The 23,888-nt window shown below is 33.8% G+C and overlaps 1 protein-coding gene and 1 pseudogene across 1 annotated transcript; one reads left to right on the top strand and one right to left on the bottom strand.

The window, feature by feature from the left end:
• The first annotated feature begins 977 nt into the window (after positions 1-977).
• On the top strand, positions 978-1,133 carry LOC143595316 (U2 spliceosomal RNA; annotated as a pseudogene).
• A 14,995-nt stretch (positions 1,134-16,128) lies between these two features.
• LOC143595313 (uncharacterized) lies at positions 16,129-20,642 on the bottom strand. Its single transcript, XM_077074355.1, has 4 exons — positions 20,167-20,642; positions 18,862-19,963; positions 18,443-18,769; positions 16,129-18,345 (listed from the first exon to the last, which is right to left on the bottom strand). Exons 1-4 carry the CDS (start codon positions 20,640-20,642, stop codon positions 16,129-16,131), a joined length of 4,122 nt encoding a protein of 1,373 aa, XP_076930470.1.
• Positions 20,643-23,888: the final 3,246 nt, after the last annotated feature.

Raw genomic sequence — 23,888 nt, 5'->3', positions numbered from 1 at the left:
TTATCAACAAATGACAAAAAGGTGGGATTAATAAAATCAATTTGCCAAAAATTAATCATTGCAACACTGATTTCTAGCATAACATACCTAAATATTAAGATATAAAATAAGCAAATCTGTAATTTTGTATATGATTTAATACATAAATAAAAAACCTGTATTTGCAACCTAAATAAGCTCTGTGGTTTAAAATTATAATAATGGTCTACTTCATTCTTGAAACCCACAATTTCATACAATACAAATCTCTAAAAACCCTAAATTTTGAAGAAAGCAAGTTAATAATAATAATAATAATAATAATCACAGGTAGCAAAATTACCTTATCCGAATCAGAAGTTTCGACATGGGTGCTGGTAAAGATGTTGAAGTCGACATTTTCTGATTAGGGTTTTGGAATAATAATAATAATTTGCAGAATTAAAGTGAGACTGAGGGTGCGTTATCCACAGGGAGGAAGGAATGAGAGAAGAAAAGACTAAACCGGGTTTAGTTTCAAATTCATATATGGGCCGGTGGTCCTGTTTATATAAACCGGACTCATAACCCATTACACATTTACACATTCCAAACCAGTTAACCGAACGAAGCCGGCCAAAACCGGGCAAAAACCGGTCAATCCCCGAACCGAAACCGATCAAAACTCGAACCGAAACCGATCGTAACATGATAAAAACTGGTTTTAACCCGAATCGAAACCGATCGTAAACCGGTTTTGATTTTGTTGACCAAACTGAACCGGTTTTAACCCAAACAGGTTTTGAGTTTTAAATCGGTTTGTGCACTCTAATGGGAGCTGTGGACCTGGATTTGGATTTGGAGTGTGGAGTAGCTTTATGGGCGGTGGGAGATGCAGCAAACCAAAGCAAAAGGCAAAACTTTGGTGTCCCACATAGACTAAATGAAGAATACAAAGATGAATAGAGTTCTTACATAAACAGCGGCCCAGGAGGTGAGGTGAGGTGAGGTGAGGAAGCATACTTTCTTGGCCTTTAGGCTAAAGTTAAGTGTGGTATCTGTTCTTATTAGTTTAATATTTGGCCCATTTGATATTAATATATTTTTTATGGGAAAAGGCTTGGCACAATAGCTTGCTATTGGGGTCTTTGAGTGTCGCATTAGGGTCAGGCTCTTGTATCATTAGACTATTAATCATTAACTATTGTCACATAATTAGTTTTCATAAAACATAAATCGGTAATTGGGTAGATCGAGTTCAATTGTATTAACAATCTAGTTAAGTTATCGTTTGTCATCACAATCAAACTATTAGGTTTTGTAATTACTGCGCAATCAAGTCAAGTGAATCTGAAATTAAGACTGAATATCACATTACCTGAACCTAGGATGAATACCCTTAAATTAATATTGTTTACAAATCATTAAAAGAAATCATTTTAGTTTAATTAATACTTTTCAAAATTGCTTGACATCGTCTGTCCGCCTTAGTTAAATAATTAATTTAGTTAAAATCATAAAATATTAGATTAACACTTTCCTTAAGTTCTTGTAGAGACGACCTTACTTTCCCGTACTCATAGGTATTTAAGTTAATAAAAATTAATTGTTTGAGCAGACTGCGACAGTCTACGTCAGCCGTCACAATTCAGATTACATGCCTAGGTAGCTGTTTCTCATATTTGAATTCACAATTCATAAATACACCCGATCAATCAAAAATCTGTTTTTACGATTAAGCACGATTAACTCCCGGCAAACGCACCAGTTATAGAAACGTTATATGAGCGTTTACGAGCCAGGAATCTAGTCGCAAATCGATACGTTAATGATCGTGCTCATACATTAAAGGATGATTACATTACATGGATGATGAAGACATTAAGGATCTAGAGAGAATCCAGCAGCATAATGTTACAGGATAAATATGGCACAGATCTCTATGCAAACTAACTATGGTAGGCCTATTTATAGGCCGGTCTCATTCGTTACACTGTATTAATGAATGAGACCTCTCATTCGTTAACAAGGTTAACGAATAAAGTTTTTTCATAGCCCATTTGCTAAACACCCTTAGCGAATGGGTACACCTTAACGAATGAGCTACTATTCGTTACACTGTAGTAACGAATGGGCTCTTACATTAACGGATGAGCCTAGTCTTAACGAATGAGGTCTCAATCGCTAAACATGCTTAGCGAATGAGCCTTTATACATTAAGTGTAAAGACCAAACTTCCCCTATCTTATTCGAACAGCTGCGGACACTAAATCCGTGCACTTACAGACTCCCCCTTTCCCGTAGCTGTCGAATGCTTTCCAATACTTTAGTTTTCAATAAGTTAGCGTTGAATACTTTAACGACAAATACGTTAAAGTTGAATACTTTAACCGTGAATACTTTATCTGCATATCATCAGCCGTACAGCCAACCTCCCCCTTGGCTGATGATTCTCGGGCTTGTGCAAACAGACAAAATATAACTTTTTGTAAGCAAACCAACAACTTGTAGCTACTCGTATCAGATCTCCCCCTCACATAAGCATCTCCAGGTGATCATTTAGATCATCCAACTGACATATGATATGGTTCGATCAAACGAGTCAATCAGCAGCATGTCATCGGCTATCTGTCGCACCGGTAAAGCAAAAATATCTTTACGTTTTAACCTCGTCACCCATCTTCATGAATAACCCGATCACTCAATATCTTTCACTTAGGTCTTCACTTTCTCGATAACGTCTATCCCAAAATATAACTCTTTGAATCTCTTCGGCAACCAATACGCTTGGATGCGCTACTGTTTTGGATATATGATTCAGATTTCCAACCTTCGTTAATCAACCCCAAACGATCATATTCTTCAATCTAGATGACAAGACTCGTATATTCTTCAACAAGATCAACCCATTCAAGAATTGTCCCCTTTAACAGAAGCAATCCGCCGAAAACTCGTAGTCAACATAGTTAGGATCAAAGTCCCTCAGAAAGAAGTAAACGGACAGACGCTCGTATCCCACATAGTCAGGTTTCAATCTCGAACAAATCAATCCACGATCGAAGAACAACAGCAGTCTTGAACTCAGTCAAACGTAGCTTTGCAATCATGAATTACCACCTGAATTGCAGTAATTTTTCAAGAAATCCTTGCAAACGTAGGAAGATACCAATCGAATAACCTCTTTGAAATTTTTATCTCCCCCATTTCTTGACAAATTAGGCAAGGTCTTGAACAATTATTTGAAAATTTTCAAGAAAATTCTCGTTCACTTAGTCGATTACTCCCCCTCGGCCCCTCGATATGTGTGAAAAGTCGGCCGGAAAATATTTCATCAAAATTTGCAAGAAGAGTATCCAGAATATTCGGAATATCCCCGAAAAATTTCGTTTAAGAAAATTTTCCAAAAATACTCTTTTTTTATTTTATTATTATTATTTTTTTTAAGAATCTCATACATTATCCTTCTTCATTCGTTATCCGGGTATCCTCATTCGTCTGACATCACTCATTCATCTGACAATGAACGAAAAGGTTACATTCGTTAACCCCCATAACGAATGTACACATACGTTAAACTCACATTCGTTAAACCTTTAACGAATGTCTTCCATACGTTAATCACCCTCATTCGTTAATCATCCTCATTCGTATGAACAGTACATGAATAAGGTTTCATTGGTTATGAGCTTTACATTCGTTAAACACTGTAAGGAATAACTCATTCGTTAAATCTCCGTAACGAATGAACATTTAAATTAACGAATCATCCTTCAAACGGTTACTGTAGCCGGAAAACCGTGAATCGCCGGAAAATTCAGTTACAGTCGCCAGAATCTGGAAAAAATCAAGCTCCAACAAAGGCGGATTCATCAAATCTTCATCAAATCACAACCAAATTATACTTGAATGATCGGATTTACATGAGGAACTTGAATCTATCATCAGATTCATCAATCGTTCACTGAATTCATCAAAATCTTATCAAACAGATTACAAATATGATGAACACGAACTGGTACGTATCACGAGCAACCTCCGGCTCTGATACCAGTTATAGAAATGTTATACGAGCGTTTACGAGCCAGGAATCTAGTCGCAAATCGATACGTTAATGATCGTGTTCATACATTAAAGGATGATTACATTACATGGATGATGAATACATTAAGGATCTAGAGAGCATCCAACAGCATAACGTTACAGGGGATAAATATGGCACAGATCTCTATGCAAACTAACTATGGTAGGCCTATTTATAGGCTGGTCTCATTCGTTACACTGTATTAACGAATGAGACCTCTCATTCGTTAACAAGGTTAACGAATAAGGTCTTTCCATAGCCCATTCGCTAAACACCCTTAGCGAATGGGTATATCTTAACGAATGAGCTACCATTCGTTACACTGTAGTAACGAATGGGCTCTTACATTAACGGATGAGCCTAGTCTTAACGAATGAGGCCTCATTCGCTAAACATGGTTAGCGAATGAGCCTTTATACATTAAGTGTAAAGACCAAACTACCCCTATCCTATTCAAACAGCTGCGGACACCAAATCCATGCACTTACAATTAAGGTCTCAAATTCGGTAATCTGTTTTTCTAGTTTATTTAGTTTAATTTATTATAAGTTTTAAATTAAATATATTAAACTATAAAAACAATATTTTCTTAATTATTAATTAATTAGCCTTTAGTTCTAGTTTCGTCAATTCAATAAGTGTCTCTAGAATTCGATACTCCCGGACTTCTCTTTAGCTATACTACACCCGAAAGGTATATTTGTCTGTTGTTACTGGTCTAGTTTAGGGTCATCTAGGTTTTTATTACTAGGTGAGCTTGGCTATTAATTGCTTAATTTTTTAGACCGCTTTTTTCACATTATTATTTAATTTAAATTATAATATCTGAGTACAAATTAGAGAGGTTCCATTCACTACACTTTTTTTGGTAAAAAGCCCCAATTATGCATGGCGCCATATGACGCAAAATGTCCTATAGAAACTCCATCCACTACACATGGTCTAAATAATAGCCAATTTGTGCATGTGAGTTTTGAAAGGATATTTTAGACGGAAATTTATTTATTGCAACAGATATAATTGGGTAGACAAATCATATTAATCTAAAAACTAATCACTCATATTATTATTAGAAAGGACACAAACTATTTTTCTTGAACTCTCAAACTTTTCACCTACAATGTATTTTGGTTTTTGAGATATCATCAACATTTATAATAGCATTCACATCCGTAAGTACCACGGTCCCTAAAAAATTTGCAGTGTCCATTGCCATCAGGGTGTTTTGCAGCGCATTCTTGTTTACAAGTAGGGTTTTCACAACCTGCGTAGCCAATAACATCATAGCATATATCGCCTTCAACCACTGAGACACCAACTGAAAACAAATAAAGAACACTATATGATAACTAGAAAAACACCTTTGGATATATGTACCGATTTAATATACAAAGTAGGAAAAGAACTAATTAACAAACCTCCAATCATAATAATAAGCAGCATCAGGCAAGAGTATGCTGACTTAGACTTAGACATGTTGTCTATTCTCAAACACAAAAAATGCTAAAATATGAAGTTTCAAAATGATTTTGCTTTTAGGATTGGTTATGTTTGATTTAGTTAAATAGGGGAAAAAATTATCTTATTGTTATCTTTTTATGTTTGAAATAAAAAAACCCACATTCTTTTAGTGACTATATTTAATGAAAAGATAACTATCAGTTTTATTAAAGCTATTATGTCTGTTACTTTTATTTAATGCAAAGATAACTATTAATTTTTGTTGATGCATTTTGAGTCAGTAGTCTATAGTTTAATGCTTGTCTTGTCGTATTAAACAATGTGTTATGTTTGTGTTTACCTTTATGTTTGATGTGTTTATAAGAGGCGAAGACAAAACCTTGAGCGAAGTTGAGATAACTTCGTCTACACTGTAAAGACGAATATGAGTGTGTTATAAACTCATCTTCGGCTAGGTTTTACTAAGTTCTGCCTCTTAAGGTTTTGCTTTACCGTGCATTGATAGATACATAGTTATTAATCAATACAAGTAATCCTTTTGGTTTAATCCTTGCTTCTACTCGTTCTAGATTATTGTTAATACTCGTAAAAAAATACTAAGTGGATTCCGCACCCTTAGAGTTTGTGATATTTCTATTGTCGATCCATTCCAGAGACCTACAATTTTAATAACTATGTTACCAATAATGGATTTACAATATATAATAGATATTTTTACAAACAAAACTATTTAATAAATAATTCTTTATTTAAAAGGGTAAAATATAATTATTAGGGATGTCACTTTTACCCAAAACCTGAAACCCAACCCGAAAAAACCCGTACCCGAACTAAACCGACTCGAAAAACCCGAACCCGAGAAAATACTAACCCGAACCCGAACCGAAGTAATTCGGGTTGGTTCTCGGGTTTGATTTATAAGTTTCGGGTTAACCCAAAAAACCCAAATAAACTTTTAGTTTTGAAATTAAATATATTTTTAGATATAATAATATGCTTAGTTTTAGTCACTAAAGTTATCATAATTTGAGCTTAATCGACTGTTGTCATTCCAACTATTATGGATCGATTGTTTATTGTTAATTTATGTTTTCCATTTATTACTAATAGCAATCTTAATCGAACAACCAAATCACGTCTGATTGAAGACGATTATGGTTCGAGTTAGTTACTTAGTTTTACTCTTCTTTTGAATTGTTTTATGACTTTATCAAGTTATGTTGGTTTATTATTTGATTATTTGCGTTACGAGCAAAGAAGAATATGTTGTTTTAATTTTAGCATTGAAGTTTTTTTTGTTTTTAGTTTCATTTTCTAGGATACTCGAAACCCGATTAACCCAACCAGAAAAATCCCAAACCTGAAAAACCCGTGAGAGATTTGGATTGAGTTTCAGGTTAAGATTTAAAACTTTGAAACCCGAAGAACTCGACCCAAAGAACCCGAAACTCGAAGAACACCCCTAATAATTATAACATACTACAAATAGATGCAATTTTGTGAGGATTTAAATTAAAACAAATAGAAAATTTGAAGTTTACATTGATGAATATAATTCTAGAAGTTGGAAAAAAGATATAAAGAAACTAAAAATACAAATTATGAAAATTTATAAGATTTAAAATGATGAAATAAAAACGGATTTAAAGGATTTCCAATAAATGCAACGAATTTTAAGGATTTTCAATAAATGCAATGGATTTTCAATTAATGCATTCAACCATGTGAAAGCAGGTTTTGACTCGGGACCACTAAAGGTATGTTTGATAAAGAGTTTTTAAAAGTTTTTAGTTATAAGCTTTTAAAAAAAAGTTTATATTTAATAAAAAGTTTTGTTTGGTTAAGTAAGTGGCCCGGGCCTGGTAGGTGCGCCACATAAGTTGCATCATTAAGGGAACACCACCATCCATAATCACCCAATCTTGTTTGTTATTGTTATTATGGTTGGTAAAATTATTATTATTGTTGTTGTTTTAAATGTTCTGATATTAGTATTAATGGAAACGGAGTTGTTTAAAAAAAATATTTTTGGTCATGCAGACGGTTTTTACACGTGTTTGATTTCAAATGACAAATTGTTTACAAATATTAATATTAATTATTTTAAAGAAATTAATAAAATGCATTGAAAACTAGAAAACACAAAACTTACCCAATTCATATTTCACATTCTCTACACGGTTATCACAGATATTGGTTATCGCACTGAGATATCGGTGGGATATCGGTAATTTTAACGTCATGTAAAATTCATATATATAGCAATTTAATACTAATAATTCAGTATAGTCTCCTACCATTAACAAATTAACATTTTGCAAATTGCAAAACACTAACAATCGTAGCAAGTAAGAATTGATTAAGACTTAAAACAATAATATTGAACACTAAAATTTGATAATTAAGACTTAAAACATTGATATCGGGAATATCGGTGATATATCGGTCAAATATTAGTCCAATATCATTCAAATATCGGTCAATATCATGATATTGTTGGTACCGGTATTCTGAACCGATATTCTGACTTATATATCACCAAGGGACCGATAACCGATATATCACTGATATATCGACGGTATCGACTACATAGTTTACACCAAGTTTTTATCCGCACACACACCACCAACATCCACTTTAAAAGTTGGTGCGCCTATGTGGCACGTGGCACATGTTTCTCATATTGTAACATCCGTATATTTAAGAGGTAATAATAAAATTATTATTGTTATTTAAGATTTTGTTCATTTTAGTGGATAAATGTAAGTTGGGCTTGAGGAATTTCATGTGTTGTTCACGAGCCGAATTGAACCGAGCGAAAGCTTGTTCGTTGCTTGGCTCGTTTACAACCGAACCGAACGACTGAAATTTGAACTGAGCGAAAAACGAAACGAGCCAAAATCGAACCCAGCATTTTCCGATCGAACATCGAGCGAATTCGAGCGTTTTTTATTTCTTTTTCACTTTAAAAATTTCAATAAGAAACAAGTTTGAAGGTTGTAAATAGTATATTTTGTACACAAATTAGTAGTTTTTAGACAAACGTATAATAGGTTGTAAATTGTTAGGAGAAAGAAGTTTGAAGTGAGATATTGAACATGTAAACAAACTTTTAGTATTCTGAAAACCTAAATCGAACTAATAAAACTATAAAATTGACGGAATAGGAAATTTTTTTAAAGGTTTAAAAAATTGTATACTTATATTTTATGTGTGTTGTCTATATATTTATATATTTGTTCATATATAATTATATATAAAATAAATTAAAAATATTTGAGCCGAACCGAACCGAGCAGACCTTTGCTCGTTGCTTGGTTCGTTTACAAACCGAACCAAGCAGAGCGGCTCGTTTACAATCGAGCGAAAAAACGAGCGAGCATTTTCCGGGCAAATTCCGAACGAGTTCGAGCGTCAAGAGGTTTGGACGGCCCTAAATCGTTAAGAGAGATGGGTTTGAAGTAGTAAATAGGCTAGAACCCATGAGCATGGACATATAAAAGCCATAAACATTATCTAAAACCCCAATCCCTCCCATATTCACCTACACTCTCAAAACACAAAACACACGCGCGCATCTTGCTTCTCCCTCAAATCTGATCCAGCCAAGCGAAAGAGTTGAGCAACTTGTTTAAATGTTTTCCACATTAATAATCATCAGAAAATTAGCATTCCAAGTCTAGCTCAATACATGGTTCACCCAAAGGCATGTTCAAGGGAAAGAGATTGATTGAATGATGTCGTTTGGCCTTGAGAATTTGTATGGTGATGAATCTATTATGTAAATTATGTGGTTATGTGCTAGTTGTTTATTACTTTTGTTGGTGGAAGAGATTCATACACATACTCAAATGCAAAGTGGGAGGGTCCGACGGGATGTACCTGCGCCGCCCATTTTTCAACTTTTGTTAATAAATGGCGGTATCATTATCATTATCTATACTCCAAGTAGCTCGGCGAATGGGGGTTCCTTAGTAGATTTGACTTATGTCAAGCAAACAAGAATATCATGTATTTACTTTTCTTTTACTTTGTGATTGAGACATTACATCTTAACTTGTGAATTTTACACTTTTCGTATTATATACATATGCAAAACTTTATGAACTCTCACCAACATTATTGTTGACAAAATATATTATTTTAAACGTGCTGACGTGCTGCCGGTTGAAGTTTAATTTAAGGATTGAAGACTAGATAGTTGGACCATTAGGTTATTAGAAACATATCTTAATGAAATTCAAAGTTATTGTATTGTTATTTGATTTATGCCAAATTGTGTATTTGCGATTTAATGAAATGACATAAATATAATTATTGTCGCTTTAATAGCATTACGAGCTTATGAGTGATCTGTACGTTACACCCGGGCGTATTCCGCTTAAAGCCGGGGTGTTACAAACATTGTGCAAAATTTTCCAATACATCAGAACCAGTAGATTTGACAAATCTGTTCTATTGACAACACTGTTTTAGATTCCTTTTGGGGTTTTGATTTTTCTCTTTGTCATTTCCCTAATAGGCATCCCTAATGCATCACAAGCACAAAAAATCGATTGATCACAATCATACATCTTTTCAACACACTAAGGTTTAACAAGAGCTCATCAGCAAACATCTTTTCAACACCTTTTAACTTGTAAACTTTCCAGTTTTTACCCTTAACACTCAGTTTTGAAAATGATGTTGATATCTTTTTAGAAACAACTTTCTTCTCACATGTCCTTGGTGTAACAATCGTTTTGGTTTACCAGTTTTTGATTTCTCAGCAGTTTGTAGTTCACAAAGATATGATTTTCGCAAGGTATACTTTCATTCTTGTGAACCACCACTGGTTTAACCAAATCTTCAATTATAATATCATCAGATTGAGATAAAACCAGATTGCTTTGAATATAAGATTTTAGAGTTAAACAATTTGTTTTTTTTCTTAATAGTCGTCTTTAGATCAACTGGTTGAACTTTATCCTCATTGATTATTTTAACCTTAGTAACAGCCACAGGAGGATCTACTGTCAATGGATAGTTAATTTCCACTTCTTTTAGATCTACTGTGTCTGGTCGTATGGTGTAATCATTTTGAAAAGGAGGAGGGATTTCAACAAACCCTAAACCAGGTTTACCACCCTTTTGGTGATTGCTGTTAACTTCAATAATTTCATTGAGTAGAAAAGATGAATTTCTAAATTTACCCAATTTATTCTTTAACTTCAGCACCTCATTTTCTACTCAACTTACTTGATGGTTCTCAAAGAAAATGGGTATTTCGAAACCCCATATCTCAAATGTGTAGATTTTGTAGAAAAATTAAGGAAGTGTGAACTTAAGATGGTGAATTTAAGGCATGGCAAAGTATTCGAGTTAAGGGAGAATGAAGATGCTGATTGTTTTTACAAGATTGATGTTGATAAAGATTGGAGACGTACAGCTAATACCAAAGGGGAGTTTGTTAGTGCATTTTCTTCAGGCATTATTTGTATAAAGACACTTGTTTTTCCCGATGAGGATCGATAAACTCGATATTGATCTAAGAAACTGAAACGCACAGTGTTTGTTTCGATGCGTTTTGGTACTAATCGGTGAACGAAAATGACCGAGCACGTACACAAGATGTAAATAATAACTCGATAAAGCTCATTAAAAATTTCGACAGAGTTTCGGTACAATACGGTGTCTCGTAAAATATCGGTTGTTCGTAACTCTTGTAACTAACTAAACAAATGAAACTAAATGATACATATTTATACTTAGATCACATTTGTTATGAACATCTTCATTCGTTAAGTAGATCAGCATGCTCATTTGCTAGTTGAAATTCTCCATTCGTTATTCATATGCCTTCCATACTTCCATGTCAAATCTAACGAATGAGCCTCTTATGTGCACACAAACACATTCATTAACTTGTTTCCTTCATTTGTTAACTTGTATGTTTCTCATTTTTTATCTCATCTGGCTCCCACTCATCATCCTTGACTTCCTTGTATACATGCATTAACATATAAGCCTCATTATAAAGACTAAATGATTTGTTGGTTCAACACCCAGCACTTGTCACATTTCATGTACTAACACTCTGATGGATCAGTACCGGTTAAGGTTAATCCCACAAAATCAGATTAGAAGCTATAGATACGTCTCTAGACCTATTTTAATGAAGAGCAACATACAGTGAGGATATTGAGAAACCCAGGGAAGTGTCAACTGGCTGATTGCATTAAAAAGTTTGTCCCTAGCAAGACAAAACAAGATTTGACAGTGGTGGAGATGATCTACTGGGTCAACCAGAAGGGAGTTTTTGGTTTAGCAGTTGCAAAAAGAGCATATATAAGATAAAAATAGCTCCACTTTTGGTGTATATAAAAAGTGTTGAGTTAATGATCTTTAACAGCTGAATGGTGGAAATTATAGAAGAAAGGAGATCTCAAACATGAAACACTTATCTATTAAGGTGCTTAGTTTGGCATGTAGTGCATCAGAATTTGAAAGAAACGGGAGCACATTTGAGCATGTAAATAGTTCAACCTTTAAATTTTGTGTATGTTCTTCGCTTATTCTTTTATAGTATCTACTATTTATCATTTTTAACAAATCCATTTAAAGAAAACAAACTGACTAGAACACAAGAACATGCATGATCTAGTGTTTGTTAAATACAGTAAGATGCGCGCTTAAGAATCGACGAGATGCAAATATGGTCCTTGATCCAGTATCATTGGATGACATCGGCAATGGTAAAGAGTGGTTAATTGGACGATGGATGAATACCCTGTTTTTGATAATGAGGATTTGACATGGACAACTAGAAGAGAGGCAAGCACTGAGAAGTGAGAAGCCTTAGGTAAACTGCAATTCACCTATAAGTTGATAAGTTGAGGGATCACCTACTTCACACAAATCTTCCAATATGTATACTTAAAAAGTATACCTAAGACCTTTAATCACAAGGTTTGAATCGTTATGTGAGTTTGATCTTATCATGTGGTTTTATTGGAAAGGCGCTAAAGTACGACTTCATATAGAAATCACCATTTAAGAGAAAAATGCTTCTTGAAGATGAAGTTTTTGGTTACGTCACCAGCATACCTCATATACCAATGGTTTTGCTTTATATCAACTTGAGGGAGGCATCCTGATGTATATAAAAATATACATTTTTTAAGCATCAAAAATCTCCAAAATACTATATTTTATTATATTATCTAGTTCAAATAGCTACTTATTATGTTAATTTCTATTTTCAAGTTTATGCCAGCCTCAAACAAAGAAAAGAGTGGATACACGAAGAAAAATGAAGAAATTATGTATTAGCCAATTTAACACACCTCCCTGTTCAAGAAGCACATCCCTGTGGTCACCTTTCAAAGAAAAGACAAATTCTGATGAAGCTAACACGGGGCTGGTCTCAACTAGCACACCCCCGTGGTCACCTTTTCAAAATAAAGACAGAATTTGATGAAGCTAACACGGAGCCGTGTCTCATGTAGCACGCCCCCTGTGGTCACCCTCCCAAGAAAAGACAAAAATATAAGCATCTGACATCTAAAACATACCCCCATGTCACACCCACCACTCCCCTATGCTAAGTCATCATATGTACGATGGACAAGAAATTAATGCACCTGGACAACTAGGAATGCTAAAAAGAAAATCTTGATATTTTATTCAAAATATATTTCCTTGTGTTGTACTTTGAAAAGATGAGATACATGCTATGATCAATTTCTCTAGTCTTGGTAATTCTAAAACAACAATGTTAAATACGATTGATTAGGCTGCCATGCTAGTTAAATCATACGTTAAAGGAATGTGTAATTATAGTCTACTTAAAATAAACCAAGGGGAGGTTGTGTGACTAAACTATAATCACCCAAAGTTGTTAGGATTAGTATTTGAAAATCGAAGTCAATCCTAATCTTTATACTTTACTAAAACTACTTGCTTACTTATATTGACATTTTCGTGATAGACATGAAGTTATGCATTTTACTTTCTTTTATGTCATAGGGTGATTCACTTAGGAATGTGGGGTTATTCTATCTTATATTATTAAAGCAATTTAATCACATTCATAATATTAATAATCAAAGAAGAGTTAAGTGAATTCATGATTTAGATGGTAACCTTTATATATTGATTTTCTCGTCTAAAATCCATCTACTTGTTCACCTATTTTATTTTATTATAACTTAAAAAGATTTAGTTTAAAAACACCCCTAACTGATTATTACCTTCTGTTAATTTAGAACAAAGATTAATTATTAGAAATCATTCATGTCCATGGATCGATACTTAATTCTTATCAATACGATTCTACATATAAGATAGATATTGCTTATATGTGTGTGGTTTAGTCTTAGTAGAATCATTTTATATTAAAACCTGGTTTTGTGTGAAATCAAAGAAATCAATGCTTTTTATGCATACCCACACACCACACTACATCCTTACTGTGTTCATCGTTAATTTTAATGGTGATTATGGTCTTCTTTGTATTTATAGTGATTAACTTTCCATTGATATTGTTATTGGTGGTGGCAGTTTCTGCATTCATCATAGCACTCAACGATTGGGGTTTTTTATAATACATGATTTGAATCAACACATTGGTAATACAAGATATACAAACGTTTTACCAGCATGTACAAACACATTTCAACATATTGGTAACACAATGGAATCACGCAGAAGGTTATAACAGCCTATACAAACGGTAATTTCACGCATATCACTCCCTCGGGTTCAAACAAATAGGCCTGTACTCACAATCATGCAAGCAAATCTAGTAATCACTCTCAGCGATCTGCTATCAAGGCAGGCGCATAACAGCACGATGCATATCCAATTTAAAGTTATCAAATTATAACTCAAGCACTGAATCACTAATACTTTTTAAAATTGTAGCCAATCAAAGCCACATGTCAATCTATAATATAAACCGCCTGTGGTACTACGTCAGCACATACCACTTTTTTTTGTAAGTGTAAGGACCATGAGAAGATTTCAGAGTAAAATGCATGTAAGTAAACACAACACTGACCTAATTACCCTTGACATAAACATACTAAAACTACCCGAACAACTACTAGTATTGTGTAATACACTAATTGCAAATGAATACTCTAGTACAAAAGCCGTATTTTTCAATGAAGCAGTTATTGAAAAGCTCAACATCAATTGCAAAGATGTGATCACAACAAGAAAGGATGCACCGACCAATAGACCCATAACTAATACCGAATTATATTTTCGCAATCTGAGGCATACCATGTATGCTAATCACTACAACCTACCATGAAAAAGGTCGGGAGGACCTATGTTAGTGGAGCAAAAAGACAAGCATCAATTACTCCATCCAGACCTAACGCTAAAGGAATCATGCCAAAGAGACAACTCGAAGAAACAACTACCAAACAACCTCACAAACAATAGATACTAATTAACACATATCATATCAGATAAGGGTGAATCATGCAAATTAGCAAAAGAATGAAGGCGTAGAAGAACACGTATTCTAAGGCTGCAAACACTTTTTGAACATCAGCAGCACCAATCAACAACAACGTACAACTCTAGGACACTCTTTTACAATGCAAAATGCCCTTTTGAACACTAGCAACTTTGAAAAAGACATGCAGATGCTCAACCTACATCACCTTGCTGAGGTAGTAAATAAGTACAAAAACTGTATTAACCACATACAATTATGTAAACTTGGGGGCATTTTTGGTAACTCATCAAGTGGTCACAGTTATGAAATAACATAGCACGCATTCCCCATACTATATCTTTTAACTACAATTAGTGGCACATCAGTAGCCAAGTGCGGGTAATTATTCTAGTTGTAATTTATAAGGCACACAATATTTTTGAAGTATATAAATGTTATCCTTTTTTTCTTTTCTTTCAAAGTTGTAACTTATTTACAGACCAACATAAGTTACTATTTCTACTTAAAGGTGTCTTTCAAAAGAAAAACAAATGGTTTTCACTAAGCACAATGCCATTTCACCTTGTTTAATGATGGCTTTTTATGAGTAATTTAGACCATTTGAATACAAAAACACCAACTAAAACCATTAGGAGGTAAGAAAAATAAAAACTCAACAAAAAAAAAATTTACCAAAATATAGTTCAATCCTCAAGAATTCACACTTCATCAGGCGCGATCCCTTAAGTTTAATGTGTTATAATCTTACCCTTGTTCTTTGCTTTACTACCCAATCCTCTACTCATGTTTATTCAACTTCGACCAAAAAAGTAACCTACACACAAACTTATCATAATTAGTTTAAATTCTTTAACATTCTAAGCAACATTTTAATGATACAGATTTCAAGTGCTTCACACAATTTGAGATTGCAGGAAATTATTCAATGTTAGGATTAACTGTAACACACATACAATTTCAAATGAAAAAAAAAAAAAAGATATACAAGTTTACCTGGTTTCAGTTATTGTAGACATCCTATATTTGTTGCTAGTAGTGTATTACTTAGTTCTTGCCTGAAAATACATTTTTTGTCATAAAAATTAAAAAATTCATGAAGAAGAAATTATTATCAGGAACCAGAGAGCATACTTGTTACAATGGTTATTTGTCAATTGGCTCCTTTGGGTCTACAAAGTTAATCCACCATGCCAGTAAACCCAATAATGTGCAGACCTTTCAATGGAAAAATGCTCTGTGGAAGATGACTTATGCTTGTACCTTCTATATTTAACTCTATTAAACATTCCAAAAGTCCAAGTTCCTCCGGCAATTTCTCAACCCCAATACAATGAGAGAGGTGTAAATACTTTAAACATTTCAATTTACAGATGTTGTTTGGAATATCTCGTAAATGTTTACATTCTGTTATGATTAGCTTCTCTAAACATTCTAATTGACCAAGGTCATCAGGTAACTTCTCTAGTAGCAAACATGATTTAAGTTCAAGAGATTTTAGATGTTTCAACATCCATATGCTTTTTGGAAGATGCTTGATCACTTTAATTGACAAAGTTATATCTTCAAGATGATTACATTCTTTAATATCTAACATCTCCAAATGTGGAGTCAGCCCAAGGTTCAGGTTACTCAGCCTAGAACCACTTAAGTTGAGGAATTTAAGATTTGGACATTCAACTGGCACGTGGAGTTCTTCAAAATCATTACATCCTCCAAGATCTAACCTTTCGAGATGTGGAGTTAGACCAAGGTTAAAGGTTCTCAACTTTGAATAACCAAGGTTAAGGAATACAAGCTTTGATGGACTTTCATTAGACATATCAAGTTTCATAAAATCATTGCATCCTGTGAGATCTAATTTCTCCAGATGTGGAGTAAGTCCAAGGTTAAGTTTACTCAACTTAGACCAACAGAGGTCAATTAATTGGAGCTTTGGGCACTCAACAGGCATGTGAAGCTGTACAAAGTCATTACATCCTCTAAGGTCTAACCTTTCAATATTTGGAGTCATCGCAAGGTCAAAGGATTTCAACTTTGAATAAGCCATATTAAGAAATTTGAGCTTTGGGCATTCATCATGCATTTGAAGTTCTACAAAATTATTACATGCTCCAAGATCTAATCTCTCAAGATGTAGAGTCAACCTAAGGTTAAGGTTACCTAACTTTGACCACCGAATGTCGAGTACTTTGAGCTTTGGACACTCAACGGGCATATAAAGTTCTACAAAGTCATTACATCCCCGAAGATCTAATATCTCAAGATGTGGAGTAAGCCCAATGTCAAAGCTTCTCAACCTCGAATAACTCAAGTTAAGGAACTTGAGCTTCGGACATTTAATGGGCATGTGAAGTTCTTCAAAGTCATTACATCCTCCAAGATCTAACCTCTCAAGATGTGGAGTCAGCCCAAGGTTAAGGTTACGCAACTTTGACCAACGAAGGTCTAGTATTTTGAGCTTTTGACACTTCAATGGCATGAGAAGTTCTACAAGCTCATTACATCCTCGAAGATCTAATCTCTCAAGGTGCGGAGTCAAATGTAGGTCAAAGGTTCTCAACTTTGAGTAACTGAGGTTAAGGAGTCGGAGCTTTAGACATTCTCTAGGCATATGAAGTTCTACAAAGTCATTACATCCACCAACATATAATTTCTCAAGATGTGGAATCAGTTCAAGGTTAAGGCTACTTAACTTAGACCAACGAAGGTCAAGTATTTTGAGGTTTGGACATTCAACAGGCAAGTGAAGCTCTACAAAATCATTACACCCTCCAAGATCTAACCTCTCGAGATGTGGAGTCAGCCCAAGGTCAAGGCTACTCAACTTAGACCAACGTGCGTCGAGTGATTTTAGCTTTTGACATAAAGTATCCATTTGAAGTTCTACAAATTCATTACAACCTCGAAGATCTAATCTCTCAAGATGTGGCGTTAGCCCAAGATTAAGGTTACTCAACTTAGACCAACGAAGATCAAGTAATTTAAGGCTTGTGCATTCAACAGGCATGTAAAGTTCTTCAAAGTCATTACATCCTCCCAGATGTAACCTCTCAAGATGTGGAGTCAACCCAAGGTCTAAGGCTTTCAACTTTGAGTAAGTAGCGTTAAGTAATCTAAGGTTTGAACATTTAACGGGTAATTGAAATCCTACAAACTCATTACATCCTCCAAGATCTAAACTCTCTAGATGTGGTGCCATACCAAGGTTAATGTTTCTCAACTTAGAGCAATGGAGGTCGATCAGTTTGAGATTTGAAAATTCTATAAACATGTGAAGTTCTACGAAGTCATTACATCCACCAAGTTCTAACCTCTCTATATTTGGAGTCAGTCCAAGGTTCAAGGTTCTTAACTTTGAAGAAATGAGGTTAAGGAATCGGAGATTTTTAAGAACCTATCATATGCAAACAAAAAAATATATGAATATCACTATAATGACAAATATAAACTATGATGCATAATGAAAAACAACTTGTAAACCTTCATTTTACCTTACTTTCTCCATCTTCCCAGAGTTCAGAAATGTTGCTGAAACACATTTCCAAGCTAACAAGATTATTTGCTTCAAATGTTTTAGGTAAACTCCAAAAAGGGTAATAATACCAATGTATAAATCGTAACGAATTTGGTAAGTATTGGTAAATTTCATCAAATTTCCAACTGCTATTTAAAAAATCATTATGACCTTTACGAAGATAGAAAGATCTATTATTCACGTAAAGATATCTAAGTTCGTTCATGTTTCTAAGACCTTTCATAATGATAGTTGGATGGAGATCCCCGTGCCGTAGTTTTATGTATCTTGTTGCTTGAGTTCCCTGTAAGTAAAAAAGTAGAAGCATGATTTTTTTTTAGTTCATGACAAATAAAAATGTTAGTATTCTTCTTTACAAATAAACTTAAACCTTACCATGTCCTTAACCAATATATCTTTAATTTCCTTCTCAATCCATAATCGACTATGTCTATGAGGTTTAGTAGGGTGTAAACGAAGAATGATACTCTTGCCCATTTCTTCAACGTGGTCATGTAAGGACACACGATCATTACCAGAAATGGTTATCAAAGATTTCTGCTCAAGAACCCTTAGACCAATTTGAGCATAAAATCCACAGCTTTCAAGTATTCTGCTTACTTCTTCTTTCATTTCACCTTTTAATATGCATGCAACATTTAGGAATATTTCTTTATGATCATTCTCTAAAGCAACAAAGCTTAGTTCCAATTTTTCAAAGGTTTGCTTCTCTGGAATTTTTTTTAATCTTTCTAGGGCATCTACCCATTCATGCTCAGTTTTACCACAAAGAAATGAACCTAGAGCTTTAACTGTTAATGGAAGACCAGCAGCATAATGCACAACTTTTCCCGATAGCTCTTCATAACCTCGAATTGGAGTCTCTCCCCCAAATGCATACCTATTAAACAGGCATATTGCTTCCTCGTGTGATAACAAATTCGCTTCATGAATAAAGTTCACCCGGTGAGCTGCTAACACTTGCTCATCTCTTGTTGTGATGATGATTTTACTTCCAGATTTAAACCAATTAGGCTCACCTGCTAACGCCTCAAGCTGGTCGATACGATCAACATCATCTAGAACAAGAAGAACCTTTCTACTACGCAACATCTTTTTCAGAATATTTTTTCCCGAATTAACACTTGTTACTCCGATGCTTTGATCATTTAACACATCTGTAAGAATCTGTTTTTGCAATTTCTTTAAACCAGATAAAGACTCTTTTGAAACTTCTCTTACATTCTCAACAAAGCTTGTACCTTCGAACCAAATGGCTATCTTATCATAAACCGCTCTTGCTAGAGTTGTCTTCCCACTTCCTCCCATCCCTTTGATTCCAATCATGCAAACATCATCAAAACCACTTTCTAAAGATGAAACTATAACCTTTGCACGTGTCTCCATACCTACTAATTTTGCATCGTCACTGGAATTAATCAATCGTAGCTCTAGTGAAATCTGGTCAACAATCTTTTGGATAAATTTAGCTTCATGCCTGTTTGTTAAAGAAGTGACACAATTAAGTTCAAATCCATACCAGACAATCATAAATTGATAGCACAGTATATACACGTCTTTCATGTTCAATCTTTCAAAGAATAAAATTTGACTTATAATTCAACAATACAACAGGAGCCTTTTGAACATAGATTAGCTAGAAAGGAACGGAAAATATAGAATATAGCACGAACAAATTACCCATCAAGAGTATTCTTCAACTCCCACCCAGCGAGACCGGCTGCTTTTTGAAGAGCCTCTCTCCATCTCCCAGCATCTTCATTTTTATGTTTGGCAAATGCTTCTCCAACTGCCCCAATTTGTTTTCGGATTTCAGTGGGTTCCACGTCATAAAACACGGGGTAAGCAGTGTGCTCTATCGCCTTCTGGCACTCCATAATCTTTACAAGCTCGTCCAAGCACCACGTTGAAGATGCATAGTTCTTGGAGAAAACAATGATGTAAAATTTCGAGTTTTCGATGGATCCAATAAGCTCATCACTTATCCGGTTCCCTTTCTTGATTTTCTCATCATCTTTGTAAGTTTCGATGCTCTTTTGTTTAAGAGCATAATAAAGATGATCAACAAAAGTTTTACGGGTGTCTTCACCCCTAAAACTCAAAAATACGTCATATTTGAAGCTCTTTTGAATGAACGAACTTGAAGCAGATGCCATTGAATATATATTTGAATGATCCAATAAACTGATATCTTAGTTGGGGGAAATTTATATGAACTAACTGCAAACAAACTTGGAAGAGATGAATAACCCTTCAAGAGTTAACATATTGGTTGGAACAAAATTAGCAATTACGTGAAGAAATGTAACGCCTGTCAATTGGTCAAATGGATTAGATGCCTATTTTGAATTTTGTGTTTATCTCTCTTATTTTTTCCACACGTAACCAAACGTCAAGCCGTTCAATCATTCCGTACATAATTGATTCTAATTAACTTACGTGACAAAAGAATAAAAAAAAAACTTGTGATAATCTTTCTGAAGAATGATACGTGGTAGGTTGGCCGCCATTTTTATTTCAGGGCGGTTAGGTGGTTAAGATATAAAATGAGAGATTAATGATTCAACTTTGGTAAAATACAACAAAAAAATGGTAGGTTGGCCTTTTATCCCTATTAAATGTAGCATAAACTATATTTGTACATGAGTGTACGAGTAAAATTGGCCTGCCGTTCTATTTATTTTTATTTTTATTGTACCAGCTTTAATTAGTTGGGTCTAAATTATGAGTGCATTAACTAGTTATTTGTCAAGCTGGTTAATGGCAATACCGTTTATGGTTTTTGAGTAGAAAATCTCTAACTTGTCTAAGCGGTTTCGGTTATTAACCTAACCGGCTAAAATAACTGGTTTTTATTAAAAATTAATAATTAATTGCTAAAATCCCCTTATTATATACGATGTTCTCGATTTAAGATGTTTTTGAAATTCATAAGCATATTCCAGATATTGAGCATAAAAGGAAGTTGATGCAATTTAAAATTATGGTGGCTTGTTGGTGTATGGAATAATTTTATCTTTGATAAATAAACCGATCAAGGTTGATAATATTTTTGGAGACATCAAAGTATTAACTTTCTTATAGATTAAAAATTGGCTAGAGGTTCGAACGTAGATTAGACTAAATGGAAAGTGTTAGTTGTGTAATTGCTTTTTAAATGTATCGGCTAGCCCTTTCTAGCTTCTTGGTAGTGAGGGAGTTTCGCTTACTTTAATGGAAATTTGCGGTTTAACGAAAATAATAAAAAATAAAATAAAAACCTGCATGTGGTGCGAGAATGTTGCCAACTTTTTAAAATTCTGAAAGTTAATTAAACGCGTAATGACACATGTTATTAACAATTAAAAATCTGTTTACAGAGTGGAATTTTGAATTTCGGAGTGTTTGACGTCACCCGGTTGTCAGCTAGTGACGTACCATTGGCGTGGCTTCATCCTTCACTTGGGCCTCCCGTTTTCAATTGTTCAAAAGTGAAAAACTACAATTCTAGAATCATACAGAATGACGATAAATTATTAAAGATGTTCAAAGATTGAGAAATACGATCACGTATATAAATGATCATGTATTCAGGGTAGAATTATTAATATATAATACAATTGAGAGCTTTGGTGTCGCCAAGCCCCCATCGGGTTACTTGACGGAATCATATAAGTCAAGGCATTTACTTTTTTTTCGTTTTACTTTCGGTGCTGTAACAATAACGGACTGAATATCATTTTTCTTTATAGTTCTGGTATCGTAATGAACGTGATGGAAACCGGCCGAATTCGCGTAGACTCACTGTGTTTTAGTTCTGGTACCGTAACAAACGTAACAAAGACAACCAGTGCTTTGTTTTAGTTCTGGTACCATTAGGTTTTTTGTTGTTACTATTAGGTTTTTTTTCTTTGTTATTATAAAGCATTGTTTATGTAGATTGGTATTTTAGTTGATTTTGTTTCCTACGCCTCATTTTTGGTGATTCGTATTGTTTCCTATGTTTTCAAGTTAAAATTATTTTGTACATGAGCATTCATATATATATATATATATATATATATATATGGGAGGGTTATCCGCAAAACAAGTAGTTTCCTAGGAAGACTATGAATAAATCATAGCCATTGGATTATGTTAATCAATGGTTAAGATTTAAAATTACCAAAAACCGACATAGTTTCCTAGAATTACTTTTTCTCCATTATAACTGGCATAGTTTCGTATAATTGTTCTTTCACCATGGATTGTAATGCCACATGCCAAAAATCAATTTGTTCTTACTATTCATAGGAAAATCCTTATTTTTATTTGAACCTTTCTGTATATATAGGGGAGGAATATTTTGAGAACATTGTTGAGTTTTAAGAACTTAAGAACTCTATTCTTGGCCACACATTTAATTAAATGGATTAGATTATGTTGTTGAGATTAAATCTGATTAAAAAATCAACGGAGGAGAGAGAATAAATATGTAAGCGATTACACTAATTTTAACGTTTGTCACACATATGTAAAAAGTCGACTCGGTGCATAAAAAATTCTGTAATTTATTTACGTATATGTAACCTACATATATTACGCATGTGTAAAAAAAATTGTTGCATTGAGTTCTTTCGAGTTCTTAAAACTCAAAGTGGTTCTCATTTGAAATCTCCCCTGTATGTATGTATGTATATGTATAGGGTTAGGTTAAAATAAACCAACTTGAGTTGTGAAAACTCTAGAAACCCATTCTCAATCATATGTTTTTAATTAAAGTTTGAATCTTGTCGTCCACAATTAAAGCTAATAAAAAATGTAAACATAAATATAATTTTTTTTCTCTTCTGAAAACATATATAAAAATTAGTAAAAAATATTAAAAAATAGCAAAATAATTCTTTTTTATTTTTCGATGTTTTATATTAAATGTAACAACATATATTACATGTGTAAAAAAAATGATGTTACATAGTGTTTTACGGGTTTTCACAACTCAAATGTGTTTTCATTATATATTTCTTCTATGTGTGTGTGTGTTGGGGGGGATGGATATTGCGAGAAGTGATATTACAGTGAGAAGTGCGAGAAATAAATTTGAGTCGTTGATTATGTTTGATTTATGGTTTATAATCATAATGGCATTCTTGTAATAAATATAGAATTCATTTATAAGGTTTTTTATTAGAAAATGGGTACTTTGGTCTTATTCTACCATAACAAATGTTTACAATCAATGAATTCCCTAAACATTTGCTAATATATCATTTAATGATTAATACTAACCTAATACTCCTATCCGAATTTAATACCAAGGTTTGACTTCATTTTTTTTTTCTTTTGTTTCAAATATATTAAAATACATCACGATATAACTCAATTTGTTATTTTTTTATTTTTTTTTCTTTTGCTTCAAATCATAAATAATGTGATTCATAAAA

Source organism: Bidens hawaiensis, unplaced genomic scaffold (genome assembly GCF_021521415.1).
Source record: "Bidens hawaiensis isolate Kalapana, Puna unplaced genomic scaffold, B.hawaiensis_p1.1 tig00044903_1, whole genome shotgun sequence".
Lineage (NCBI taxonomy): Eukaryota > Viridiplantae > Streptophyta > Magnoliopsida > Asterales > Asteraceae > Bidens > Bidens hawaiensis.
This window is presented reverse-complemented; position numbering and strand designations above follow the sequence as displayed.